Source organism: Vidua chalybeata, chromosome 26 (genome assembly GCF_026979565.1).
Source record: "Vidua chalybeata isolate OUT-0048 chromosome 26, bVidCha1 merged haplotype, whole genome shotgun sequence".
NCBI lineage: Eukaryota > Metazoa > Chordata > Aves > Passeriformes > Viduidae > Vidua > Vidua chalybeata.
The window spans coordinates 2679414-2706776 of NC_071555.1; the positions used below are offsets into that span (position 1 = coordinate 2679414).

General features: G+C 61.3%; 3 protein-coding genes across 6 annotated transcripts; 1 reads left to right on the forward strand and 2 right to left on the reverse strand.

Moving 5' to 3' along the window:
- The first annotated feature begins 612 nt into the window (after positions 1-612).
- Positions 613-2556, forward strand: PRR15L (proline rich 15 like). Of its 2 annotated transcripts, none has more exons than XM_053965248.1 (2): positions 613-871; positions 1701-2556. In XM_053965248.1, the coding sequence occupies exons 1-2, from the start codon at positions 666-668 to the stop codon at positions 1999-2001; spliced, it is 507 nt and encodes a 168-aa protein (XP_053821223.1). In that variant the 5' UTR covers positions 613-665; the 3' UTR covers positions 2002-2556. The 2 variants fall into 2 exon arrangements, with proteins under 2 accessions (XP_053821223.1, XP_053821224.1); XM_053965249.1 differs by having other exon boundaries at positions 726-764.
- Positions 2557-4561: 2005 nt separating this feature from the next.
- On the reverse strand, positions 4562-9544 carry PNPO (pyridoxamine 5'-phosphate oxidase). 2 transcript variants are annotated; one of them, XM_053965244.1, is made up of 7 exons: positions 9468-9544; positions 7753-7877; positions 6758-6857; positions 5847-5900; positions 5328-5456; positions 4976-5046; positions 4562-4873 (listed from the first exon to the last, which is right to left on the reverse strand). In XM_053965244.1, the coding sequence occupies exons 1-7, from the start codon at positions 9510-9512 to the stop codon at positions 4708-4710; spliced, it is 690 nt and encodes a 229-aa protein (XP_053821219.1). In that variant the 5' UTR covers positions 9513-9544; the 3' UTR covers positions 4562-4707. The 2 variants fall into 2 exon arrangements, with proteins under 2 accessions (XP_053821219.1, XP_053821220.1); XM_053965245.1 differs by lacking the exon at positions 6758-6857 and having other exon boundaries at positions 9473-9539.
- Positions 9545-11183: 1639 nt separating this feature from the next.
- Positions 11184-26700, reverse strand: SP2 (Sp2 transcription factor). 2 transcript variants are annotated; one of them, XM_053965224.1, is made up of 7 exons: positions 26640-26700; positions 23714-23789; positions 19382-20359; positions 18494-18794; positions 15920-16094; positions 15102-15295; positions 11308-13550 (listed from the first exon to the last, which is right to left on the reverse strand). In XM_053965224.1, the coding sequence occupies exons 2-7, from the start codon at positions 23774-23776 to the stop codon at positions 13450-13452; spliced, it is 1812 nt and encodes a 603-aa protein (XP_053821199.1). In that variant the 5' UTR covers positions 23777-23789; positions 26640-26700; the 3' UTR covers positions 11308-13449. The 2 variants fall into 2 exon arrangements, with proteins under 2 accessions (XP_053821200.1, XP_053821199.1); XM_053965225.1 differs by lacking the exons at positions 11308-13550; positions 26640-26700 and adding an exon at positions 11184-11299 and having other exon boundaries at positions 23714-23861.
- Between the last annotated feature and the right edge of the window lie 663 nt (positions 26701-27363).

Below are 27363 nucleotides of genomic sequence, written 5' to 3' on the forward strand. Positions count from 1 at the left end.
AATCCCCTCCAGAGCCCGGATCCCTGGGGAGCCGCTGGGATCATCCCCCCGGATCCGCTCGGGGCAGCGGCTCCGGCCCCCGGGGGGTCCCGCGGTGTCCCCGTGTCCCGGCGGGGCCAGGGGTGACCAGTGGGGACACGGTGGGGACACGGTGCCGGTGTCACGGCGGGGACAGCGCGAGCTGTGGTTCCCCCGCTCCCGGTGCCCGACCCTCGTGCCACCTCGGGATCTGCTCGTGCCACCTCGGGATCTGCTCGTGCCACCTCGGCCTCTGCTCGTGCCACCTCGGGATCTGCTCGTGCCACCAAGCCGCTGCCACCGGGCCTCGAGGCCACCGTGCCCTGAGCGCTGCCGCGGCCAGCCCGCCACGGTGACGGCCACCCAGAGTCACCCAGGGCCACCTGGGGCCACCCAGAGCCACCCAGAGCCATCCAGAGTCACCCAGGGTCACTGAGAGCCACCCAGGGCCACCCAGAGCCCCCCAGTCACCCAGGGCCACCTGGGGCCACCCAAGGCCACCCAAGGCCATCCAGAGCCACCCAGTCACCCAGGGCCACCTGGGGCCACCCAAGGCCACCCAGAGCCACCCAGGGCCACCCAGAGCCAGCCGGGGCCACTCAGGGCCACTCAGGGCCACCCTCCCGGGGCTGGCACCGCTCCCTGTCATGAATATTCAGCCGTGCCTGGCCCGGCCCCGCTGTTTGCTCCGGCAGGAGGGGTTTGGGAGCGGGTTCACCTTGACGGGAACACCGGGACAGCGGCAGGTGAGCGGCACCTGCCCGCGCTGCCCCCCCGGGACACCCCGGGACCCCCGGGACACCCCCGGGACACCCCCGGGACACCCCGGGACCCCCGGAGGCGGCAGGAGCAGGTACCGGGGTGCGGTGTCCGTGCCGGGGATGGTTTGTGGGACCCCCGGGGACACTCCGGGGACACGGCCGGGGATGCTCCCACCTGGCTCTGGCACGGGCAAGGGGCGTTGGGGACACCGGGGCCACCGGCGGGGTGGCGGCCGCAGTCTCCGTGCCCTTGTCCCCACGTCGCAGAGGGACACGGGGGTTTTATCCCCCAAGCGATGCCCGAGGCGACATCGGGGAGGGATCGCTGGTGGCCGAGCGCCACGGGGACACGGATGGGGACAGGGACGGGGACGCCGGGCTGTGCTGGACGCCGGGACCGGGCCCTGGGAATCCCCTCCGTGCCCGCGGCCGGGGACGCGCCGGGCTCGGGAGCCACCTTCCCTCGGTTCCTGCCCCGGGGCCACGCTCGGCTCCGGAGCCTTCCCAGAACCTTCCCCGGCCCCTGCAGCGCTGCCGCCCGGCCCCAGCGGGGCCAGGCGAGCCCCGAGCCCGGGGTGGGGCAGGTGGGGACCCCCCGGCAGCGCCCCCGGCACCTCCCCGGTGCCACCTGCGCCCCAGTTCCTGTTCCTGTTTGCTCACCGCGCTCCCTCCCCGCCTGCCCGGCCGCTACACGTGGCTGGTAAAGGCAGCTCCCGGCGCTGCCAGCGGCCTTTTCCCGGCTCTTCTCCGCGATTCCCGAGCCGCGGAACACCCGCCCCGTCCCGCTGCTCCCGGGGGATCCCGCCACGAGCATCCCACGGGAAGGAAGCGCCGCATCCCTCATGCAGCTGCGGGAGCGCAGCCCCGGGGAGGGCGGAGGGAGCTCCGGGAGGGAGCACGACCCCCGAAATCCCGTTCCAGGATGGCCGACGGGCACGGCTGGTGGAAGCTGACGTTCCTGCGGAAGCGGCAGGCAGCGCCCACGGTGCTGTACGAGAGCCCCGACGGGCAGGCGGCGCCGGGCGGGGACGGCGCGGAGGGGACGGGCCCGGAGGGGACACCCGGCTTCGCCGCCCGCCTGGAGAAGATCGTGGACAAGAGCACCAAGGGCAAACACGTCAAGGTCTCGCACTCCGGGCGCTTCAAGGAGAAGAAGAAAGTGAGGGCGACGCTGGCCGAGCATCCCAACCTGTGCGGGGCCGGCGAGCGCGAGGAGAAGTGACCCGGGCGCGTTGTCGCCCGCCGGGGACGCCGATCCGCGGGGCCGCCGGAGCGGAGAGGCCTCCGGATGGAATTTATCTGTGGGATAATCCGTGACCTGCAGGACTGACCCCGGGGCACAGCGGGGCTGGCGCTCCCCGTCCCTCCCGCTGCCCAGCGCGGACTGGTTCGTACTGGGATGAGGACACTCCCCCCGTGGCCCGCCTGGCTCTGCTCCAATCACATTCCCAATCCCATTCCCATTCCCAATCCCCTCCTCCCGGCACTTTTTGGGGCCGAGCCCCGCTCGTGTCCCCGTCCCGAGGGGCTGCAGAGCCGCCCATGCCGCGTCCTTGCCGAGTCCCCCCCCCAGGGAGGGGATGCGACACTTCCCTGTCCCGAGGGACCCCGCGGGACCGATCCCCCCGCGGGGACCGCGCAGCGCTCCCGGGAGGAGCCGCCGTTCCCCCGGGAATCGCTCCCCGCTGCTGGAAGCGGGGACCCCGCCCCGCCATGCTGGAAGCGCTCCCGCCTGCTGCTAATTAACTGCGGTTAATAAACCGAGCCTGGGAGCGGACACAGCTCCGGGAGAGCTCCGCTGGATCCCTGGATCCAGCCTGGGAGGGTGGGAAGGCTCCGGATCGCCCCGGGACGAGGGTGGGAGCGGGGCGTGCCGGGGAATCCCTGACCCGGTGAAGGACGAGGAAGCAGAGGCGGATCCGGGAGAGCTCCGCGGATCCCGAAACCTGGCATGGAAGGGCGGGAAGGCTCTGGATTCCTCTGGGATCTCTCTGGGAGCCATCCTGGGGAATCCCTAACCTCGAGGAAAAAAGGGGACACGCGGGACGTGGAAGCAGAGGCGGCTCCAGGGATTTCCTGCGGATCCCGGGATCCATCCTGGCAGGTCTGGATCCCTCTGGAACTGCGCTGGGAGCGCGGCCATCCCGGGAATATCCCTGACCCCCTGGAAAAGGGGACACGCGGGGCCGGCTGGAGCCCGGCGAGCCCTGCCAGCTCCTGGATCCCGCGGAGAAAGGGACGATCCGCGATCCCGGGATCCGCGACCCCGCGATCCCATCCCGGCTCCGCAGGGCGCGGCTGTTCCCCAGCTCCGCCCGAAGCCGGAGGGTGCCAGGAGCCCGAGCCCAGCCCCGGTTTCCCGGCACGGGGCCGGTGCCAGCTCCCCCCGGGGCCGGTGCCAGCTCCTCCCGGTCCCGCCCTCGGCTCTGTTTGCTCGCAGCCCGTCCCTTGTCGCGCTGGGATCCCGGATCGTGTCCCGGCGGCACCGGGAGGGGAGCGCAGCCCCTCGCTCCTTTCACCCCCCGCCCCCGGGATTTGGGACAAGTCTGTGCCCCTTCCTGCGACATCGCCCTGTCCCCTCGTGTCCTTGCCAAGGGACGGGCACAGCCGGGAGGGTCCAGAGCCACTCCGGGGGTTGTGACAGTGGCACAAAGGGGGGCACAGCCCCGTGGGCACCGTCCCGGCATGCCAGGGCTGCCCTGTCACCTCCCAGGACGGGAACTCCCAGGACAGGGTGCCCTTGGCACGATCCCGCTCCGGGACAGCAAACACGGAACCGGGGCGCGTTCCTGGGGTTGGTTTCACCCAGGGCCGGGTCCAGGGCCGGGATTCGCGGCAGCTCCGAGCTCCGGCTGTCCCGGGAGAGCCCGGCCCTGCCTGGCTAAACATTAACCCGGTTTTAACCCAGAGCCTCCACAGAAATCCCGGTTTATTTTTTCCCAGGCGGCTGGAGGAGGGGACGGGGTGAGGGCCGGGGTCTCGCGGCCCTGGGACAGCGGCGACGCAATTTAAGTTAATTAAACAACAGCAGTAATGAACTGGGAATTGAGCGCATTCCACGATTCCAGCTAAAACATGGAGAGAGAGAGAGGGGTGGCAGTGGCTGGACAGGGACAGCGCCAGGGACGGGGACAGGGGGTCACTGGGGTCACAGCCGGACCCTGCACGATCATTAACACGATTAATTAACCACCAGGAGCGGCTGCAGATGGATTTGGGGACACATCGAGGTGAGGTCAGCTCCAGCCCCATTCCCCAGTGCACAGCGAGGGACAGGGACAGGGACAGGGCAGAGACAGGGACAGGGCAGGGACAGGGAAGGGACAGGGACGGGGACAGGGACAGGGACAGGGACACGGACAGGGAAAGGACAGGGACAGGGAAAGGACAGGGACAGGGACAGGGACAGGGACAGGGACAGGGACAGGGACAGGGCAGAGACAGGGACACGGACAGGGAAAGGACACGGACAGGGAAAGGACAGGGACAGGGAGGGGGGGTTACAGCTGGACCCTGCACGATCATTAACACGATTAATTAACCACCAGGAGAGGCTGCAGATGGATTTGGGGACACACCGGGGTGAGGGCAGTTCCGGACCAATTCCCCAGCACACAGCGAGGGACAGGGACAGGGACAGGGCAGAGACAGGGACACGGACAGGGAAAGGACAGGGACAGGGATAGGACAGGGACAGGGACAGGGATGGGGAGGGGGGTTACAGCTGGACCCTGCACGATCATTAACACGATTAATTAACCACCAGGAGCGGCTGCAGACGGATTTGGGGACACACCGGGGTGAGGGCAGCTCCGGCCCCGTTCCGCAGCACACAGCGAGGGACAGGGCGGGGCGGCCGCGACACGTGGGGACATTCCGGAGCGGCCGCGACACCTGGGGCCGTTCCGGAGCGGGAGCAGCGGCGGGCTCAGGGCGAGAGGCGCTCGTAGACCCAGTCGCCGTGGCCCCGGTGGGTCATGGCCCCGAGCGGCGCCGCGGGGTCCCGCAGGCGCCGGAACACGATCCGGTCGTGCAGCCGGTTCGATTGGCCCTGCCAGAACTCCACCACCTCCGGCTCCACGAGGTACGCGCCCCTGCAAGGGTCACCCGGGCTCGGGGGGGGGCTCTGGGGGGCTCAGGGGGTCTCAGGGAGGGCTCAGGGGGTCTCAGGGGGGGTTCAGACCCCCCGTGCTCACCAGTAGTCCGGCCTGGGCACTGGCCTGTCCCGGTAGAGCTCCTCCAGCTCCGCGTTCTTCTTCCGCAGGTACTGCGGGGCGGGAGGGGAACGGGGCCGTGAGGGGATCCCAGAGGGAACGGGGATCCCACGGCCGATCCCAAAGGGAAAGGGGCAGCGAGGGGATCCCACGGCTGATCCCAAAGGGAAAGGGGCAGCGAGGGGATCCCACGGCCGATCCCAAATGGAAAGGGGCAGTGAGGGGATCCCAGAGGGAACGGAGATCCCACGGCCGATCCCAAATGGAAAGGGGCAGCGAGGGGATCCCACGGCCGATCCCAAAGGGCACGGGGCCCGATCCCGACCCCACTCACCTCGCGGTCGGGGATGACGGAGCTCTGCCTGCTGACCAGAGCCCCGATCTGGCTCCCCCTGGGCCGGGACTGGAAATAGCGATCGGATTCCTCCTCGGGCAGGCGCCGCACCGAGCCCTCGACCCGCACCTGTGGGGCAGCACCGAGCCCTGAACCCACACCGAGCCCTCGACCCGCACCTGTGGGGCAGCACCGAGCCCTGAACCCGCACCTGTGGGGCAGCACCGAGCCCTAAACCTGCACCGAGCCCTCGACCCGCACCTGTGGGGCAGCACCGAGCCCTGAACCCGCACCTGTGGGGCAGCACCGAGCCCTGAACCCGCACCTGGGCCAGCACAGCTCCAAAGGTGCCCCCGAGCACAGAACTGCCCCATTCCCTGATTTTCCACCCAAAAACCGCAGCCACCCCCACCCTGCCTCAGCCCAGCGCCCACCCGGGGGTGACCCCAGCCCCAAATTCCCCCCCAGGGGTGACCCCAGCCCCAAATCCCAGGCCCAGGGCCGCGGGACCCCCCTCACCTGCCGGCAGAGCGGCTCCCAGTAGAAGACGAGGGAGGCGAAGGGATTGGAGTCCTGGCGGGAAGAGGAGGGAGCTGGCGGATCCCGGAATTCCAGATTTATCCCAAAATTCCTCCTTCCCAGCCCTCAGCAGCTCCAGGAATTCCGGATTTATCGGGATTTACCCCAAAATTCCTCCTCCGCCAGCCCACAGCAGCTCCAGGAATTTGGGATTTATTGGGATTTTATCAGGATTTTATCAGGATTTATTAGGATTTATTGGGATTTATGTGATTTATCGGGATTTCTGGTGTTCCCCAACCCTCAGCAGCTCCATGATTTATTGGCATTTTCCAGGATTTATCAGGATTTATCGGGATTTATCAGAATTTCACAGGATTTCAGGGTGTTTTGGTGTTTCTGGGTGCTTTTGGGTTCCCCAGCCCTCACCAGCTCCAGGATTTAACAGGATTTTCCAGGATTTTCCAGGATTTCCCAGGATTTATCGGGATTTATCGGGATTTATCGGGACTTATCAGGATTTCCCAGGATTTCAGGGTGATTTTGGGTGTTCCCGGGTGTTTTTGGGCTACCCAGCCCTCACCAGCTCCAGGATTTTTCAGGATTTATCAGGATTTTCCAGGATTTATCAGGATTTCCCAGGATTTATCGGGATTTATCAGGACGTATCAGGATTTCCCAGGATTTCAGGGTGATTTTGGGTGTTCCCGGGTGTTTTTGGGCTACCCAGCCCTCACCAGCTCCAGGATTTTTCAGGATTTATCAGGATTTTTCAGGATTTCCCAGGATTTATCGGGATTTATCAGGATTTCCCAGGATTTATCGGGATTTATCGGGACTTATCAGGATTTCCCAGGATTTCAGGGTGATTTTGGGTGTTCCTGGGTGTTTTTGGGCTCCCCAGCCCTCACCAGCTCCCGGCCCTTCCTGCTCTCGTAGTTGCTGAAGAAGCGCAGCCCGTCCGGCCCGAGGCCCTTCAGCAGCACCATGCGGGCCGAGGGCCGCCCGTCCCTGCGGGGACAGCACGGGTCAGCCCAGTGTCACCAGTGTCACCTGTGTCACCTCAGTGTCACCTGTGTCACCTGTGTCACCTCAGTGTCACCTGTGTCACCCCTTCAGCAGCACCATGCGGGCCGAGGGCCGCCCGTCCCTGCGGGGACAGCGCGGGTCAGCCCAGTGTCACCTGTGTCACCTCAGTGTCACCTGTGTCACCTGTGTCACCTGTGTCACCTCAATGTCACCTCAATGTCACCTCAGTGTCACCTCAGTGTCACCTCAGTGTCACCCCTTCAGCAGCACCATGCGGGCCGAGGGCCGCCCGTCCCTGCGGGGACAGCGCGGGTCAGCCCAGAGTGTCACCAGTGTCACCTCAGTGCCACCTCAGTGTCACCTGTGTCACCTCAGTGTCACCTATGTCACCTCAGTGTCACCTGTGTCACCTCAGTGTCACCTCAGTGTCACCTGTGTCACCTCAATGTCACCTCAGTGTCACCCCTTCAGCAGCACCATGCGGGCTGAGGGCCGCCCGTCCCTGCGGGGACAGTGCGGGTCAGCCCCTGTGTCACCTGTGTCACCTCAGTGTCACCTCAGTGTCACCTGTGTCACCTCAGTGTCACCTCAGTGTCACCTGAGTCACCTCAGTGTCACCCGTGTCACCTGTGTCACCTCAGTGTCACCTCAGTGTCACCTGTGTCACCCTCTGAGTGTTACCTCTGTGATCTGTGTGTCACCTCAGTGTCACCTGTGTCACCTCAATGTCACCTGTGTCACCCTCTGAGTGTTACCTCTGTCACCCCCTGTGCCCCCCTGTGCCCCGGTGTCCCCCCCGTGTCCCCGCGCTGTCCCCCCCCGTGTCCCCGCGCTGTCCCCCCCGTGTCCCCGCGCTGTCCCGCTGTCCCCGTGTCACCTGCCGCAGGTGGCCAGGCACATGGCGTTGGGCTCGGCGATGCCGGGGCACTGCAGCGCCTCCTGCAGCCACGCCTGGAGCTGCGCCAGCGGCTCCAGCGACACCAGGTGACACTCCTCGAACGCCTGGGGACACCGGGCAGGGGTCAGGGACACCGGGGGGGGGTCAGGGACACCGGGGGACACTCCTCGAACGCCTGGGGACACCGGGCGGGGGTCAGGGACACCGGGGAGGGGTTGGGGACACCGGGCGGGGGGGGTGGGGACACCGGGGGGGGGTCAGGGACACCGGGGAGGGGTTGGGGACACCGGGCGGGGGGGGTGGGGACACCGGGGGGGGGTCAGGGACACCGGGCGGGGGGGTTGGGGACACCGGGCGGGAGGGTTGGGGACACCGGGCAGGGGTCAGGGGACACCGTGTGACACTCCTGGAATGCCTGGGGACACGGGGACACCCGGGGGGCGTTTGGGGACACGCGGGGGGGGCACATGGCGCTCGAGGGCACGGCCAGCGCAGGGGACAGAGCGGGGACAGCACTGGGGGACAGCGAGGGGAAGGTGGGGACACCCCAGGGCCTGGGGACACTCTGGGGGGGTCACCCTGGCTGGGGGTGTCACCAAGCCTTGGGGACACTCTTGGGGGGGGGGGGGGGTCACTCTGCCTGGGAGCTGTCCCCAAGCCTTGTCCCCCCTGGTCCCCCGCGCTGTCCCCCCGTGCCAGGTGTCCCCCAGGCCCCTCCGGTCCCACCTCGCTGTCCCCCCGCTGTCCCCCCGCTGTCTCGCTGTCCCGCTGTCCCCCCGCTGTCCCGTTATCCCCTCTCTGTCCCCGCGCTGTCCCCCGGTGTCACCTCGCTGTCCCGTTATCCTCTCTCTGTCCCGCTGTCCCCCGCTGTCCCGCTGTCCCGCTGTCCCCCCGCTGTCCCCCGGTGTCCCCCCGCTGTCCCCCGGTGTCACCTCGCTGTCCCCCCGCTGTCCCGCTGTCCCCCGCTGTCCCCCGCTGTCCCCCGCTGTCCCCCCGCTGTCCCCCCGCTGTCCCCCGGTGTCACCTCGCTGTCCCGTTATCCTCTCTCTGTCCCGCTGTCCCCCCGCTGTCCCGCTGTCCCGCTGTCCCCCCGCTGTCCCCCGGTGTCCCCCCGCTGTCCCCCGGTGTCACCTCGCTGTCCCCCGGTGTCACCTCGCTGTCCCGTTATCCTCTCTCTGTCCCGCTGTCCCCCCGCTGTCCCCCCGCTGTCCCGCTGTCCCCCGCTGTCCCCCCGCTGTCCCCCCGGTGTCCCCCCGGTGTCCCGCTGTCCCTCTGTCCCCCGGTGTCACCTCGCTGTCCCCCGGTGTCACCTCGCTGTCCCGTTATCCTCTCTCTGTCCCGCTGTCCCCCCGCTGTCCCCCCGCTGTCCCGCTGTCCCCCGCTGTCCCCCGCTGTCCCCCCGCTGTCCCCCCGCTGTCCCCCCGCTGTCCCGCTGTCCCGCTGTCCCCCGGTGTCACCTCGCTGTCCCGTTATCCTCTCTCTGTCCCGCTGTCCCCCCGCTGTCCCCCGCTGTCCCCCGCTGTCCCCCCGCTGTCCCCCCGCTGTCCCGCTGTCCCTCTGTCCCCCGGTGTCACCTCGCTGTCCCCCGGTGTCACCTCGCTGTCCCGTTATCCTCTCTCTGTCCCGCTGTCCCCTCTCTGTCCCCTCACTGTCCCGCTGTCCCCCGGTGTCCCCCCGCTGTCCCCCGGTGTCACCTCGCTGTCCCCCCGGTATCTCTTCCTCAGCCGCTCCAGCTCCATCGCGGCCTCGCGGAGCCCAGCACCGCGCCGGGGGCGTGGCTAAACACGGACACGCCCCTCCCCGTCCGACACAGCCAATAGGAAGCGGCACAGCGCGCGCGCCGCCGGAGGAGCTGGCGGCCCATTGGAGGAGGAGGAAGGGGCGGGGACAAGAGACCCGGAAGTAGTGGCAGGGTATGGAGAGGCACGCGCGGCTCTTAAAGGGGCCGCGACCTCGGGAGGGGACACGGGGGGACACGGGGACACTCGGGGACATTCGGGGACACTCGGGGACATTCGGGGACACTCGGGGACATTCGGGGACACTCGGGGACACTCGGGGACACTCGGGGACATTCGGGGACACTCGGGGACACTCGGGGATGGGATCTCTGGGGATGGGTGGGGGGGATCGTGATGAGGGACAGGGGCTGGGAAATGTGGGGACAGCGATTTGGGGACATTGGGATATTTGGGATGCTGTGACAAGGGACAGGGACGTGGGGACGGGGATTTGGGAACGCGGGGACAGGGATTTGGGGACAGGGATGTGGATATGGCATGTCTGGGGTGTTGTGACAAGGGACAGGGAGATTTGGGGACAGGGATTTGGGGACATGGATGTGGGGATAGGAATTTGGGGACAGGGATTTGGGGACAGGGTCTGGGAGAGGTGGGGACAGGGATTTGGGGACAGGGATCTGGGGACAGGGATTTGGGGACAGGGATGTGGGGACAGGGATGTGGGGATAGGAATTTGGGGACAGAGATTTGGGGACAGAGATTTGGGGACAGGGATCTGGGGACAGGGATTTGGGGACAGGAATTTGGGGATAGGGATGTGGGGACAGGGATGTGGGGATAGGAATTTGGGGACAGAGATTTGGGGACAGGGATTTGGGGACAGAGATTTGGGGACAGGGATTTGGGGACAGGGATTTGGGGACAGGAATTTGGGGATAGGGATGTGGGGACAGGGATGTGGGGATAGGAATTTGGGGACAGGGATTTGGGGACAGGGATTTGGGGACAGGGATTTGGGGACAGGGATTTGGGGACAGAGATTTGGGGACAGGGATTTGGGGACAGGGATTTGGGGACAGGAATTTGGGGATAGGGATGTGGGGACAGGGATGTGGGGATAGGAATTTGGGGACAGAGATTTGGGGACAGGGATTTGGGGACAGGGATTTGGGGACAGGGATTTGGGGACAGGGATTTGGGGACAGAGATTTGGGGACAGGGATTTGGGGACAGGGATTTGGGGACAGGGATTTGGGGACAGGGACTGGGAGAGGTGGGGACAGGGATTTGGGGACAGGGATGTGGGGACAGGGATTTGGGGACAGGGATCTGGGGACAGGGATGTGGGGACAGGGATGTGGGGACAGGGATTTGGGAACGGGGATTTGGGGACACTGAGCACAGGGATGTGGATATGGGATATTTGGGACGCTGTGACAAGGGACAGGGATTTGGGGACACGAGGACGGGGAGATTTTGGGGACAAACCCCCACTCCTGACCCAGCAGCTCGCGGAGAGGGGGGAGCAAATTTCCTGCAAAAATTCCTCAATTTTCCATCAATTCCTCCAAATCCCACCAGTTCCTCAATTTTCCCACCACATCCACAAAATTCCCAGGAAAATTAAAAATAAAAAAAAAGAGGGAAAAGGAGCCTGGAATTGCCTCTGGTGACTGAATTTATTTAGCAAGGAAAAGCTCCCGGCGGCCTCCGGGTAGAGCTCAGAAAACTGGGAACAAATCCATCACATAATCCAGGGAAACGCCCTCAGCCGGGCACAACAGCTACAAAATAAAGTGGATTTTGTTTAATTTAAAAGCTCCAAAGCAATATAATCTATGATACAATGTACACTGTACACGGAGGGGATGCACACGTGGGGGAAAAGGGGGAAAAATGGGAAAAAAAAGGGGAAAAAAGGGTGGGAAAGGAAAAAAAAAGGGGGGGAAGGAAAAAAGGGGGAAAGAAAAAAAGGGGGGAAAAGGAAAAAAAAGGGAAATGAAAAAAGGGGGAAAAAAGAAAAAAAGGGGAAAAAGAAGGGGGAAAAGAAAAAAAGGAAAAAAGAATAAAAAGGGAAAATAGAAAAAAGGGGGGGAAAAGGGCGGGGGGAAGAAAAAAGGGGAAAAATAAAAAAAGGGGAAAAAAGGGAAAGAAGGAAAAAAAAAGGAAAAAAAAGGGGGGAAGGGGAAAAAAGAATAAAAAGGGAAAAAATAGGAAAAAAGGGGGGAAAAAGGGGGGAAAGAAAAATGGGGGGAAAATTAAAAAGGGGAAAAAAGGGGAAAGAAGAAAAAAAAGGGGAAAAGAAAAAAAAAGGGGAGGGAAGAGGAAAAACACAAAAAGGTGGGAAAAAGAAAAAAAGGGAGAAAAAGATAAAAAGGGGGAAAAATAGGGGAAAAGGGGGAAAATAGGAAAAAAGGGGGGGAAATAGGGAAAAAAGGGGGGAAATAGGGGAAAAAAAGGGGGAAAATAGGAAAAAAAAGGGGGAAATAGGAAAAAAAGGGGGGGAAATAGGAAAAAAAGGGGGAGAAAAAAAAAAAAAAAGAAAGGATGGAGTCCCAAAATTGCAAATAAAATTTAAAAAAAAGGGGAAATGTCAACGTTGCTCGGAAATAAAAATTGGGAGAGAGGAATTGCCCATTTTGGGGGGTTGGAAATTGAGTTTTGGGAGAGAAATGAGGGGATTAAATAGATTAAAAAAGCACTCATGATGCACGGGGGGGGTCTGGGGAGGGGAGTGTAAGGCAACGATTCCATAGAAAAAAAGGGATTTTTCCAAAGGGGTCATAGAGATATTTATAGCTATTTATAGACTTTAAATATAAAGTAGGAATGTGCTCTGGGGCCTCCGAGGGGCCCCGCTCCTGCCCCAGCTCCTGGGGGGCTCTGGGGGGGCTGGGGCACCCCATAAATCTGTGGGGTCACGGGGGGGAGCTGGGGTACCCCATAAATCTGTGGGGTCACGGGGGGGAGCTGGGGTACCCCATAAATCTGTGGGGTCACGGGGGGGAGCTGGGGTACCCCATAAATCTGTGGGGTCACGGGGGGGGGCTGGGGCACCCCCTGAACCCCTGGGGTCACCCCCTAAACCTGTGGGGTCATGGGGAGGGTCTGGGGCACCCCATAAATCTGTGGGGTCACAGGGGGGGGTCTGGGGCACCCCCTGAACCCCTGGGGTCACAGGGTCACCCCCTAAACCTGTGGGCTCACAGGGAGGGTCTGGGGCACCCCATGAATCTGGGGGAGGCTCTGGGTGACCCCACAAGCCTTTGGGGTCACAGGGGGGGGCTTTGGGTCACAGGGGGGGGGCTCAGGGGCAAACCCTAAATCTGTGGGGTCACAGGGAGGGTCTGGGGCACCCCATGAGTCTGGGGGGGGGCTGTGGGGTCACAGGGGGGATTTTGGATCACAGGGAAGGCTCTGGGGCACCCCCTAAATCTGTGGGGTCACAGGGGGGGGCTCTGGGTCACAGGGAAGGCTCTGGGGCACCCCCTGAGCCTGTGGGGTCACAGGGGGGGTCTGGGGGGGCTCTAGGGCCCCCCCTGAATCTGGGGGGTCACGGGGGGGGGGGCTCTGGGTCACCCCCTGAGCCTGTGGGGTCACAGGGGGGGCTTTGGATCACAGGGAAGGCTCTGGGGCACCCCCTGAGCCTGTGGGGTCACAGGGAGGGTCTGGGGCACCCCCTAAATCTGTGGGGTCACAGGGGGGGCTCTGGGTCTCAGGGAGGGTCTGGGGCACCCCCTGAGCCTTTTGGGGTCACGGGGGGGGCTTTGGGTCACCCCCTAAACCTGCGGGCTCCCAGGGTCACCGCCCCCCAGCCCGATTTTCGGGGTGCTCAGCGCGGCCGGGGGCCGTCCCCGGGGGTCCCTCCCCGGAGCGCCGCGGCCGGCCCCGGATCCGGGGCTCGGCGTTTTTGGGGTGGGGGCTCTGGCAGAGCCTACAAGTTCTTGGTGACCAGGTGGGTTTTGTAGTGCTTGGTCAGGTGGTCGGAGCGCATGAAGCGTTTCTGGCACTGCGCGCACTCGAAGCGTTTGTCACCTGCCGGGAGAGGGGACGCTCAGCGGTGGCACCTGCGGCCACCCCAGGTGACAGCCAGGAGCTGGGAGGGAGGGGGTGGCACCTCCAGGGTTTGTCCCCATTAACCCCTGTCACCAGAGATGCCCCCCAAAATCCTCCAGTGCCCCCCAGAACCCAGGGAGAACCTGCCCAGATCATCCCTGTGGATCCTGGGGTGGTGGCACCTCCAGGACATGTCCCCAACCCCTTCCCACGGCACCTCTGTCACCAGAGATCCCCCCCAAAATCCTCCAGTGCCCCCCAGAACCTGCCCAGATCACCCCTGTGGATCCTGGGGTGGTGGCACCTCCAGGACATGTCCCCAACCCCTTCCCACGGCACCTCTGTCACCAGAGATCCCCCCAAAATCCTCCAGTGCCCCCCAGAACCCAGGGAGAACCTGCCCAGATCATCCCTGTGGATCCTGGGGTGGTGGCACCTCCAGGAAATGTCCCCTTGATGTCCCCAACCCCTTCCCATGGCACCCCTGTCACCAGAGAGCCCCCCAAAATCCTCCAGTGCCCCCCAGAACCTGCTCAGATCATCCCTGGGAATGGGAATCTCCAGGGATATCCCAGCCCCGTCTGGGGGCTCTGTCCTGGGAACAGGAATCTCCAGGGATATCCCAGCCCCATTTGGGGGCTCTGTCCTGGGAATGGGAATCTCCAGGGATATCCCAGCCCTGTTTGGGGTTCTGTCCTGGGAATGGGGAATCTCCAGGGATATCCCAGCCCTGTTTGGGGGTTCTGTCCTGGGAATGGGGAATCTCCAGGGATATCCCAGCCCAGTTTAGGGGTTCTGCCGTGGGAATGGGGAATCTCCAGGGATATCCCAGCCCTGTCTGGGGGTTCTGCCGTGGGAATGGGGGCCCTCAGGGGATGCAGACCTGTTTGGGGAGGCTGCCCTGTGAACGAGGGATATCCCAGGATATCCCAGCCCTGTGTGGGGGTTCTGCTCTGTGAACGAGGGATATCCCAGGATATCCCAGCCCTATCTGGGGGTTCTGCTCTGTGAATGAGGGACATCCTGGGATATCCCAGCCCAGTCTGGGGGAGGCTCCTTGGGAACGAGGGATATCCCGGGATATCCCAGCCCCATTTGGAGGCTCTGCCCTGGGAATGGGGGATATCCCAGCCCAGTCTGGGGGAGGTTCCTTGGGAACGAGGGACATCCCGGGGTATCCCAGCCCAGTCTGTGGGAGGTTCCTTGGGAACAGGGGACATCCCGGGGTATCCCAGCCCTGTGTGGGGCGGTTCCTTGGGAACGAGGGACATCCCGGGGTATCCCAGCCCTGTGTGGGGAGGTTCCTTGGGAACAGGGGACATCCCAGGGTATCCCAGCCCTGTGTGGGGAGGTTCCTTGGGAACGAGGGACATCCCGGGATATCCCAGCCCCATTTGGAGGCTCTGCCCTGGGAATGGGGGATATCCCAGCCCAGTCTGGGGGAGGTTCCTTGGGAACAGGGGACATCCCAGGGTATCCCAGCCCTGTGTGGGGCGGTTCCCCGGGCTCGGGCCCCTCAGGGGCGCAGACCTGTGTGGGTGCGCGCGTGCCGCTGCAGCTCGTCGGAGCGCGTGAAGCGCTTGCCGCAGAACACCCAGTTGCACACGAAGGGCCGCTCGCCCGTGTGCAGCCGCACGTGCGCCCGCAGCAGCGACGTCTTGCGGAACGTCCGCCCGCACTCGGGGATGTGGCAGATGTGCTTCTTCTTCCCGGGATCGCCCGGCCTGCGGGGAGAGGCGGGGTCAGCCCGGGACAGGCGGATCCGGAGGGAGGAACTGCTCTGGGTCAGCCCGGGACAGGCGGATCCGGAGGGAGGAACTGCTCCCGGGACAGGGGGATCGAGAGGGAGGAACCGCTCCCGGGACAGGCGGATCCGGAGGGAGGAACTGCTCTGGGTCAGCCCGGGACAGGCGGATCCAGAGGGAGGAACCGCTCCCAGGACAGGGGGATCGAGAGGGAGGAACCCGCTCTGGGTTAGCCCGGGACAGGGGGATCCAGAGGGAGGAACCGCTCCCGGGACAGGGGGATCCAGAGGGAGGGAGGAACAGCTCTGGGTTAGCCCAGGACAGGGGGATCTGGAGGGAGGAACCGCTCTGGGTTAGCCCGGGACAGGGGGATCTGGAGGGATGAGCCACTCCCGGGAGAGGGGGATCTGGAGGGATGAACCGCTCCGGGTTATTCCAGGAGAGGCAGATCCAGAGGGATAAACCGCTCTGGGTTACTCTGGGAGAGGCAGATCCAAGCGAGCCGCTCCGGGTTATTCCAGGAGAGGCGGATCCAGAGGGATGAGCCGCTCCCGGGAGAGGCAGATCCCAGCGGGATGAGCCCTTCCCACTTCCCGAACCCACCGCTTGTCGCCGTCCTTGCAGTTGGGGCAGGTACAGGCCATCCTCCTCCTCTTCTCGCCCGGCTGGATGTCCCCGGATAACGCCTGCTCCATCTGCAGCTGGATCTGGGTGGGGCTCAGCCCGCTGATGGTCACGTTGTTGCCGGACACGTTCTGCACCGTCAGCTGCTGCTGGCCTGGGGAGGGAAGAGGGGCAGTCAGGATCCATCCACGCTCCTTCCACCGGGCCCTCCGGAGCAGGGAATACCCCGAATTTATCCCCGCATGCAGCACAGCCCCCTTTGCCACGTGCCTCTCCCAGTAAGTCCCTTTTTTCTGAATATACTGTGCGGTTTTTCAAAGTTTTCGAAAAAGTTTTCGACCCTTTTAGGGGGGCGGGGAAAAAAAGGCTCAAAAAGAGGAAACAAAAAAGAAACTTTGAAAAAACGTGCAATATATTGAGCAAAAAAACGGGACTTACCCCAGCAGCCTAAGGGCCGCTCCAGGCTCGGGCGTCCCTGGCAGCCGTGGCAGGGGCTGGAAAGAAGAAGACGGGGTCAGCGTCAGCAAGCGGGGTCGGGATTGGGATTGGGATTGGGATTGCTGCTCCCAGGGCAGCAGCAGCAGCAGCAGGAGGAGGAGGAGGAGGGGAAGAACAAGTGGGGTTTAGCAGCGGAGGAGCAGAGGCAGCAGGGAGGGAGGGAGAGCAGGCGGAGCGAGGGATCCGGCGGCAGGGAAGCGCGAAGCCGAGGGATGGGAACGTCCTGGCTGAGGCCTGGCTCAGCTCGTCACACCCGTGGGCAGCAGGTCCTACCGGTCCCCTCCACGTTCATTGGAATATCTAATTAAATTCAATCCCCCCCACACTCTCCACAAAAGGCAGTCCTGGGAGAACAGCGGAGCGGGAAACCGCGCCGGGGTTGGGATTTCTGCCGAGGAGGAGCAGAGGGCCAGGGCCAGAAACCACGGCAGGCAGCAGGGGCGGCTTTATCTCCCATAAAATGTGATAAAACTCCCTGCAGACACAGCTCCCTCCCCTCGGCTCCCTGGGAAGGGCTTGCCCGTGGAATGGGGACAGGGCGGCTGCAGGGACGCGACGCTCCCGGCACCGGGAGCAGCGGGGCCGTGTCCGGCGGGTCTGGGGCTCGGGAAGATCCCTGGAGTGAGGGGTTCACTCCTGGAATGGTGATCCCTGGACATGGAGCTGGACAAATGGAGCTGGGTGTGCGAATGTGCCTCTCCTGGGCTTGGGAGCTTGAGAGAGCTCCTTGATCCCAGGGGTGCAGAGGTTCCAGGAGATGGGGATCTGGAATGGGATCCAAGGGAGATGTTCCAGGGGATGGGGATCTGGAATGGGATCGGAATGGGATCTGGAATGGGATCAGGAATGGTTTTCAAGGGAGATGTTCCAGCCCCGGGAAAGGGATCTGGAATGAGATCCAAGGGAGATGTTCCAGCCCTGGAATGGGATCTGGAATGGGATCCAAGGGAGATGTTCCAGCCCTGGAATGGGATCTGGAATGGGATCCAAGGGAGATGTTCCAGCCCTGGAATGGGATCTGGAATGGGATCCAAGGGAGATGTTCCAGGGGATGGGGATGTGGAATGGGATCTGGAATGGTTTCCAAGGGAGATGTTCCAGCCCTGGAATGGGATCTGGAATGGGATCCAAGGGAGATGTTCCAGCCCCAGGAAACCTCGGGTGCTTCCTGCAGCTTGGCACGGCCAGTTTCGGCAGGCAGCCATCGCTGTCACCCACAGCTCTCCAGGATGTGCTTGGAATCACCCAAAGGACACTTTGGGAAACGCTCCTGGCTTGCAGAAGGTGCTGACACTGCAGAGCCCCTGGGGGCCAAGAGGGATCTGATCTGATCCAGGGACATCCCATCCTTGGGAGGCTCAGGGAGCTGCTCACTGTCCCTGTCCTCCCTCAGGAGCACGAGGGATCTGATTTAATCAGATCTGATCTGATCTGATCTGATCTGATCCAGGGGGGATTCCATTCCCCATCCCCATCCTCGGGAGGCTCAGGGAGCTGCTCACTGTCCCCCTCAGGAGCATGAGGGATCTGCTTAAATCTGATCTGATCCGGGGGGATTCCATTCCCCATCCCCATCCTCGGGAGGCTCAGGGAGCTGCTCACTGCCCATGCACCACTCAGGAGCACGAGGGATCTGATTTAATCAGACCCACTCTGATCCAGGGGTGATTCCATTCCCCATCCCCATCATTGGGAAGCTCAGAGAGCTGCTCACTGTCCCTGTCCTCCCTCAGGAGCACAAGGGATCTGATTTAATCAGACCCACTCGATCCAGGGGTGATTGCATTCCACATTCCCATCGTCAGGAGGCTCAGGGAGCTGCTCACTGTCCCCCTCAGGAGCACGAGGGATCTGATTTGATCTGATCTGATCCAGGGGTGATTGCATTCCACATTCCCATCATCAGGAAGCTCAGGGAGCTGCCCACTGTCCCCCTCAGGAGCACGAGAGATCTGATTTAATCAGACCCACTCTGATTCCACTCCCCATCCTGGGGAAGCTCGGTGATCCCCCCGCGCAGCCCCGTCCCCGATTCGCGCCGGCGGCGCCGCCCACCTCCGCTGTTGGTGATGGTGACAGGGACGCCCTGCACCTGCACGCCGTTGATGCTGATGGTCTGCATGGCCTGGGCAGCCGCTGCCAGCTGCGCCGCGCTCAGGCTCAGGATGCCCCCGGCCGGGGCGATCTTGGGCAGCGGCCGCTCCTTGCGCGGGGCCGGCTTGCGGCCGGGGCCGGCCCCGGGGCTGCGCGGCACGGGGCTGCCGCACGACGTCCCCGACGGCGGCACCATGGGGATGGACGAGGCCTCGTGGAGCACCACGGTCTGCAGCTCGCCGGAGGGGGTCTTGAAATAGACCTGGAGGGGAGGAGGGAAGAGGAGCGGGATTTGGCGGGGATGGGGCGGGCCCGCGCAGCTCGGGAACGGTGGAGTGGTTTGGGTTGGTGGGATTTTGGAGGTTGTCTTGTTTTAACTTCGTTCTGCTGGAGGAGGGTGGTCCAAGCTGGGCTTGGACGCTTCCAGGGATGGGGAAGCCACAGCTTGTCTGGGAAATGCATCCCAGCGCCTCCCCACCCTCACTGGGCAGTAAATCTGGACCTCTGTGGGACCCCTGGAGAAAGGAGAAAGCTCCTGGATGTTGCCCAAGGCAACACAAAGACACCAACCCCTCTCCCACCTCCCCTCGTGTCCCAGGAGCTCCCAGCAGGATGGCTCATCCCAACCCCAGCTGCGGCACCGGGGAGGTTTCAGGGACACTGAAAAAGCAGCTGGAGCTCCTGAAGCCCTGCAGAGGGCATGGCTGCACCCCCAGCCCCCAGAGAATCCACTCAGCAACGCCTGAAGCACCCTCCAAACCGGGAATATCTCACAAAACCCTCCAGCTCCTAAATCCCGGGGGAGGACCAGAGGGCGGCAAGAGGGAGAAGACTCCAAGGAGGCCTTACCTGGGTGGGGGTGGGCTCGGCCGCCTGGATCTGGAAGTTCTGGGAGGATTTCTGGGGCACGGTGGGCAGCGTGGCCGAGGCCGCCTGCACCACGCGCAGCGCCTGCTGCGGGATCTGCACCACCTGCTGCTCCTGCTTGGGCTGCACCACCTGCACCTGCTGCACCACGGCCGGCTGCCCCGAGCCGGGGCTCTGCACGATCAGCAGGTTGTTGCCGGCCTGGATGATGTTCTCCGCCGTGGTCTCGATCAGCACCGTCTCCACCTGCTCGGCCACGGCCACGGCGGCGGGCTGGGCTGGGGACGTGGCCTTTTTCCGAGGTTTCTTGCCAGGTTTGGAAGGGCTGTCCGTCAGCAGCTGGGCCTGCCCGCCCGCCTCGGGGCTCACCAGGTTGTTGACGGGCAGGGTCAAGGTGACGTTGCCGCCCGCGGGCAGTTTGACCACGCCGCCTGCCGCCGGCGGCGCTGCTTTCTGCGCCGGGGCCGGTTTGATGGGCACGGGTTTGTGCGAGGAAGAGGAGGGCGCGAGGATGGCCTGGCTGGTGCCCGGGATGATCTGGATCTGGTTAGGCTGCACCTGGATGGTCTGAGCCCCGCCAGGCTGCAGCTGCGGCACCGCCTGGTACTGGATGTTGGAGGAGGACGAGGAGGAGGACGACGAGGAGGACGAGGAGGAGGAGGAGGAGGAACGCGAGCCTTTGTTGAGCACGGCCGCGTTCTGGATGGCGAAAACCAGCTGCCCCCCGGCGTAGGAGGCGCCCACCTGGGAGCCCTGGATCTGGAAGAGGTTCCCCTTGGAGGACAGGATGCCGATGCTGCCCTTGGCCGAGCCCAGGGGCAGCGGGGCGGGTTTGATGGGCACCAGTTTGCGAGGGGCGGGCTGGGCGGGCGCCGGTGGCGCCGCGGCGGCTTCCACGGCCGGGGGACCGATCTTGCTGCACGTGGCTGCCAGCAGCGCCAGGGGAGAGGGCTGCGAGTCCTGGGGAGAGAGGGCACTCAGTGCCAGGCACCTGCACAAAGAGCTCTGCTGCTTTCATTTTTAAAAGCTTTTTTTTTATAGTTTTTTGGGTTTTTAAAAGCTTTTTTTTTTATAGTTTTTTGGGTTTTTTTTATTTTTTAGTTTGCTTTTTTTTTTTTTTTTTTTGTTTTTTTTTTTGGGGGGTTTTTTTTGGGTTTTTTTTTGGTTTTTTTTTTGGTTTTTTGGGGTTTTGTTGTTTATTTGTTTTGGGGTTTTTTAGGGGTTTTTTTTGGTTTTTTTTTTAAGTTCAAAAGACAAAAAATAGTAAGTTTTATTCAAACATCTCATATTTATAGAATTCCAGAAGCGACCGTGGCTTGGAGGATGGAATCACCACCTCTCCAACCACACTGGTCCAAAAACCAATCCATCATTTCTCTCCACCCACAGAGAAATATGTAAGCTTTTTTTTTTTTTTTGGTTTGGTGTTTTTTTGGTGTTTTTTGTTGTTGTTGTTGTTTTGGGGTTTTTTTGTTTGGTTTTTTTTTAAGTTCAAAAGACAAAAAATAGTAAGTTTTATTCAAACATCTAATATTTATAGAATTCCAAAAGCAAGCGTGGATTGGAGGATGGAATCACCACCTCTCCAACCACACTGGTCCAAAAACCAATCCATCATTTCTCTCCACCCACAGAGAAATATGTAAACTATTCTATTTATACATGAAATTGTGTAAAAACTCTGACTCTCAAACATGTAAACATTATCCTAAAGAAGCTTTATAACAACTTTGAAACTTTCCAAAGAAACGACAAATTTTTAAATCAAACCAGCAGAGCTCACTGATTAAGGGAGTGCATTAATTACCCACACGTGGTGGAATTCCCCAATAAATGAGGCTGGAAATTTGGGATTGTCCAGCCCGACCTGGGGGACACTGAGGGCCACGTCCAGTCTTCCCTTAAACCCCCCCAGGTGACTCCACCACCCTTCTGGGCAGCTCATCCCCATTCCCAACTTTTCTGTGAAGGAATTCCTCCCCATGTCCAGCACCCCGCTGCTTTCGGCAGTGGTGACACTTGAAATCCCATCCTTGTGTCCTCAAATCCTCTAAAATCCCATCCTTGTGTCCTCAAATGCTTTAAAATCCCATCCTTGTGTCCTCAAATGCTTTAAAATCCCATCCTTGTGTCCTCAAAGCCTTTAAAATCCCATCCTTGTGTCCTCAAATGCTTTAAAATCCCATCCTTGTGTCCTCAAAGCCTTTAAAATCCCATCCTTGTGTCCTCAAATGCTTTAAAATCCCATCCTTGTGTCCTCAAAGCCTTTAAAATCCCATCCTTGTGTCCTCAAAGCCTTTAAAATCCCATCCTTGTGTCCTCAAATGCTTTAAAATCCCATCCTTGTGTCCTCAAATCCTTTAAAATCCCATCCTTGTGTCCTCAAAGCCTTTAAAATCCCATCCTTGTGTCCTCAAAGCCTTTAAAATCCCATCCTTGTGTCCTCAAAGCCTTTAAAATCCCATCCTTGTGCCTTAAAACCATCCTTAAAATCATCCTAAAGCTTAGAACCACCCTTAGAATCATCCTAAAGCTTAAATCCATCCTTAAAATCATCTTAAAGCTTAGAACCATGCTTAAAATCATCCTAAATATTAGAACCACCCTTAAAAACATCCTAAAGCTCAAATTCATCCTTAAAATCATCTTAGAACCATCTTAGAACCATCCTAAAGCTTAGGACCACGCTTAAAACCATCCTGAAGCTTAGAACCAGCCTTAGAACCATCCTAAAGCTTAAATCCATCCTTAAAATCATCCTAAAGCTTAGAACCATCCTTAGAACCACCCTTAGAACCATCTTAAAGCTTAGAACCACCCTTAGAACCATCCTAAATCTTAGAACCACCCTTAGAATCATCCTAAAGCTTAGAACCACTCTTAGAACCATCCTTAGAACATTCCTAAAGCTTAAATCCAGCCTTAAAATCATCCTAAAGCTTAGAACCATCCATAGAACCACCCTTAGAACCATCTTAAAGCTTAGACCCACTTTTAGAACCATCCTAAAGCTTAGAACCACTCTTAGAACCATCCTTAGAACATTCCTAAAGCTTAAATCCAGCCTTAAAATCATCCTAAAGCTTAGGACCACCCTTAGAACCACCCTTAGAACCACCCTAAAGCTGTGGACACCCTGGAAACTTGCTGGGATTTGCCCTGGAACACCACAGGCAGCTCAAACCCCAAAGCCACCCCGAGACATCACTGGGGACATCCGAGATCCGCAGGGAGGAGGAACAGCAGCGGGATCAGGGCTGGGAGGGAGCCCCCAGAGAGGCCCCAGGGGCTTGTCCTGCCCCCCTGGATCCTCCTGAATCCCGGGAAAAACCCTGAGGAGGCTCCAGGGGCTTGTCCTGCCCCCCTGGCTCCTCCTGAATCCCGGGAAAAGCCCTGAGGGGGGCTCCAGGGGCTTGTCCTGCCCTCCTGTCCTGCCCTCCTTTTTCCTGAATCCCGGGAAAAGCCCTGAGAGGGCTCCAAGAACTTGTCCAGCCCTCCTGACTCCTCCTGAATCCCAGGAAAAACCCTGAGGAGGCTCCAGGGGCTTGTCCTGCCCCCCTGGATCCTCCTGAATCCCGGGAAAAGCCCTGAGTGGGCTCCAATAGCTTGTCCTGCCCCCCTGCATCCCGGGAAAAGCCCCGAGGGGGCTCCAAGAGCTTGTCCTGCCCTCCTAAATCCCAGGAAAAACCCTGAGGAGGCTCCAGGGGCTTGTCCTGCCCCCCTGAATCCCAGGAAAAACCCTGAGGAGGCTCCAGGGGCTTGTCCTGCCCTCCTAAATCCCAGGAAAAGCCCTGAGGAGGCTCCAAGGGCTTGTCCTGCCCCCCTGGATCCTCCTGAATCCTGGGAAAAGCCCTGAGGGGGCTCCAAGAGCTTGTCCTGCCCTCCTAAATCCCAGGAAAAGCCCTGAGGGGGGGGGCTCCAAGGGCTTGTCCTGCCCCCCTGGCTACTCCTGAATCCCAGGAAAAGCCCTGAGGAGGCTCCAGGGGCTTGTCCTGCCCTCCTGGATCCCGGGAAAAGCCCTGAGTGGGCTCCAAGAGCTTGTCCTGCCCCCCTGCATCCCGGGAAAAGCCCCGAGGGGGCTCCAAGGGCTTGTCCTGCCCTCCTAAATCCCAGGAAAAACCCTGAGGAGGCTCCAGGGGCTTGTCCTGCCCTCCTGAATCCCAGGAAAAGCCCTGAGGAGGCTCCAGGGGCTTGTCCTGCCCTCCTGGCTCCTCCCGCATCCTGGGAACAGCCCCGAGGGGGCTCCAAGGGCTTGTCCTGCCCCCCTGGATCCTCCCTCATGCCGGGAACAGCCCGAGGAGGGGCTGGGCTCACCTGGGCGGCGGAGGCGGCGGGCTGCAGGTACTCGCTGGGGCTGACGGCGGCAGTGGCAGCCATGCTGTCCCTCGAGCTGTGGGGACAGGGCAGGCAGGGATCAGCTCCCCGGGGAGCCCAGCCCCGGGTGATGATCCCAAGGGATTTGCCTGGGATCCCCCCCGGGGACGATCCCGCCGCGCCCTCCCCGCGGTTTGGGGCTTTGTTGGTTTCCCCACAGCAATCCCAAGGAGCGTTCCCGGGCTCCCATCGTTTTTCTGAATTCCAGCACAGCCTTGGAGCAGCCCCCACCTCCCCCCCCAAAACGGGCAGAGCCCAACTTTAAAGCAGGTGTGCCCAGAGAGCTGCAATCCCCCCAGATCCAACCAAAATCTCCCCAGATCCAACCAAAATCCCCCCAGATCCAACCAAAATCTTCCCATTCCCAGCCTGAAATCTCCCCATTCCCAGCCTGAAATCTCCCCATTCCCAACCCCAAATCTTCCCATTCCCAGCCCCAAATCTTCCCAGTTCCAGCCTGAAATATTCCCATTCCCAGCCTGAAATCTTCCCACTCCCAGCCCCAAATCTCCCCATTCCCAGCCCCAAATCTCCCCATTCCCAGCCTGAAATCTCCCCATTCCCAACCCCAAATCTTCCCATTCCCAGCCCCAAATCTTCCCAGTTCCAGCCTGAAATATTCCCATTCCCAGCCTGAAATCTCCCCATTCCCAGCCTGAAATATTCCCATTCCCAGCCCCAAATCTCCCCATTCCCAGCCCCAAATCTCCCCAGTTCCAACCCCAAATCTTCCCATTCCCAGCCCCAAATTTTCCCATTCCCAGCCTGAAATCTCCCCATTCCCAGCCCCCAAATCTTCCCAGTTCCAGCCTGAAATATTCCCATTCCCAGCCTGAAATCTCCCCAGATCCAACCCAAAATCTTCCCAGTTCCAGCCCCAAATCTCCTCATTCTCAGCCTGAAATCTCCCCAGTTCCAACCCCAAATCTTCCCATTCCCAGCCCCAAATCTTTTTGTTCTTCCAGGGATTTTGTGTGGCTGTTCCCTCCCTTCCATTGGAATTTAGGGCAGAGCTGAGGATCAACAGCCCCAGCTGCGAATCAGAGTGGGGCTGAGCTGGCCAGGGAGATCCCATTTTCCTGGAGAAATCCCATTTTCCCAGAAGAAATCCCATTTTCCCAGAAGAAATCCCATTTTCCCTAAAGAAATCCAAATGGGAGAGATCCCATTTTCCTGGGAGAAATCCCATTTTCCTGGAGAAATCCCATTTTCCCTGGAGAAACCTCCTTCTCCCTAAAGAAATCCCATTTCCCCAGGAGAAATTTTTTCCCAGAAAAGCAAATTGGGATATGAATGCAGGGAAGGCCGGTGGGATTCCCCCCGTGTGATTCCCACTCGTGGTGAAGCAGAGCCCCCTAAATTTGGGAACCATCCCGAATCCCAGCAGGGCAATGAATCCCATCAGGAAAAACAGCCCAAAATTCCATGGGGGAGATGAATCCTCTAAGGAAAAACAGCCCAAATCCCATCAGGGGAATGAATCCCATCAAGGAAAAACAACCCAAATCCCATCAGGGGAATGAATCCCATCAAGGGAATTCAGGAACCATCCCAAATCCCATCAGGGAAATTCAGGAATAATCCCAAATCCAATCCAGGAAATTCAGGAACCATCCCAAATCCAATCCAGGAAATTCAGGAACCATCCCAAATCCCACCAGGAGAAAGAATTCCACCAGGAAAAAGAGCCCAAATCCCATCAGGGAAATGAATCCTACCAGAGAAATTTGGGAACCATCTAAAATCCCATCAGGGAAATGATTCCCATCAAGGAAATTTGGGAACCATCCTGAATCCCATCAGAGAAATGAATCCCATCAGGGAAATTTGGGAACCATCCCGAATCCCATCAGAGAAATGAATCCCACCAGGGAAATTCGGGAACCATCCCGAATTCCATCAGGGAAATTCGGGAACCATCCAAATCCCATCAGGGAAATTCAGGAACCATCCCAAATCCCACCAGGGAAATTCGGGAACCATCCCAAATCCAATCAGGGAAATGAATCCCACCAGGGAAATTCGGGAACCATCCCAAATTCCACCAGGGAAATTCGGGAACCATCCCAAATCCAATCAGGGAAATTCAGGAACCATCCCGAATCCCATCAAGGAAATGAATCCCATCAGGGAAATTCGGGAACCATCCCGAATCCCATCAGAGAAATGAATCCCACCAGGGAAATTCGGGAATCACCCCGAATCCCATCAGAGAAATGAATCCCATCAGGGAAATTCGGGAACCATCCCGAATCCCATCAGAGAAATGAATCCCACCAGGGAAATTCGGGAATCACCCCGAATCCCATCAGAGAAATGAATCCCATCAGGGAAATTCGGGAACCACCCCGAATCCCGCACGGAAATTAAACAAACCCCCCGTGCCCGGATCCCCCAGCCCTGTGAACCCTCCCAAGAGCCCCAACCCCGACGCGAATCCTCCCCCAACTCCCCCCAGAATTCCTCCCCAAATCCCCCAGAACGCCCCAAAAACCGGCGCGGCCTCCCGCCCACCCCGAGCCGGCCGCGCGTGAGGGGAGCCCCGGGCCCGCTGCCCCGGGAGCATCCCCGGGGACCCCCCCCCCGAACCCCCCGGGGAGCCCCGGCGCTGCCCCCGCCACCCCCGGGCCGGGGCGAGGCGGCGACCCCCGAGGGGCCCCCCCGGGCCTCCCCCAAACCTCCCCCGGGCGGTCCCGGGGGAGGCGGGTCCCAAAGGCCGGGCCCGCCCCCGACCGGGCCCCGCTGCCGGAAGCGCCGCCCGCGCGCCGGGCGCTGCGGGACGGCGGCTCGGGGGAGGCCGCAGGCCGCTCCCCGCCCCGGCGGCCCCGCGGCGGCCGCGCCCCGGCCCCGCTCCCCCCGCACTGACCGGCCGGCGGCGGCGGCGGCTCCCACCCGCTCACGGCGCCATCTTCCTCCGCCGGGCACCGCCCTGCTACGCCCGCCCCCTGCGGGGGTTTAGGCCAATCGCCGCCCGGATGCTTTGAGAGATGGCCAATGGGCGGCGAGATGGGGGAGCGGCGGCCAATCAGCGGTGGGATTGAGGTTGATGGGCAGCTGCGCCGAGCAGTAAGGCTCGTGATGGAGGGATGGCTCCGCCAATGGGCGCGGAGCTCTGAGGTGATCGACGGCAGCAGAAAGCCAATAGAAGAGCAGATCTCTGATTGACAGCGCAGCCAGCCAATGGACGCAAGCCCAGCCTGTGGCCATCCGCTGTTTGATTGACAGCCATCAAAGAGGGGCGGACTTCCTCCTGGGCGGGACCCGCCTTGTGATTGGTCGTCAGATTTTGATCGACGGATCAACGAAGCAATGGGAGGCGCGAGGCGCGCGAGCTGCGCCTGTGATTGGCGGAGGGGGAGCCCGGGCGGTTGAAGCCGGATGACGTCACGGGGTCCCCCGGCGGGTGGGGAGTCCCGGGGATCCCCCTGGCCCCCCACCCAGCAGCGGCTCCTCGGGGCGGGCAGGGCGGGGGTCCGGGGGGTCCCGGGGCCCGCGGAGAGGGGGTCCCTGCGGAATCGGGGGGGGGGTCCCTGCGGAATCGGGGGGGGGGGTCCCTGCGGAATCGCGGGGGGGTCCCTGCGGAATCGGGG

What these genes read in the sequence shown, in the direction of transcription:
- PRR15L (XM_053965248.1), top strand. Translation starts at nt 666, where the DNA reads ATGAATATTCAGCCGTGCCTGGCCCGGCCCCGCTGTTTGCTCCGGCAG. An exon ending in CCCGGAGGCGGCAGGAGCAG is followed by an intron (nt 872 to 1,700) that starts GTACCGGGGTGC and finishes ATCCCGTTCCAG; the next exon opens with GATGGCCGACGGGCACGGCT.
- PNPO (XM_053965244.1), bottom strand. Translation starts at nt 9,512, where the DNA reads ATGGAGCTGGAGCGGCTGAGGAAGAGATACCGGGGGGACAGCGAG. An exon ending in GATACCGGGGGGACAGCGAG is followed by an intron (nt 7,878 to 9,467) that starts GTGACACCGGGG and finishes CGGTGTCCCCAG; the next exon opens with GCGTTCGAGGAGTGTCACCT. An exon ending in GGGAGCCGCTCTGCCGGCAG is followed by an intron (nt 5,457 to 5,846) that starts GTGAGGGGGGTC and finishes GCTGCCCCACAG; the next exon opens with GTGCGGGTCGAGGGCTCGGT.
- SP2 (XM_053965224.1), bottom strand. Translation starts at nt 23,776, where the DNA reads ATGGCTGCCACTGCCGCCGTCAGCCCCAGCGAGTACCTGCAGCCCGCC. An exon ending in CACCATCACCAACAGCGGAG is followed by an intron (nt 16,095 to 18,493) that starts GTGGGCGGCGCC and finishes TTCCCTCCCCAG; the next exon opens with GCCAGCAGCAGCTGACGGTG. An exon ending in GCACGCGCGCACCCACACAG is followed by an intron (nt 13,551 to 15,101) that starts GTCTGCGCCCCT and finishes CTCTCCCGGCAG; the next exon opens with GTGACAAACGCTTCGAGTGC.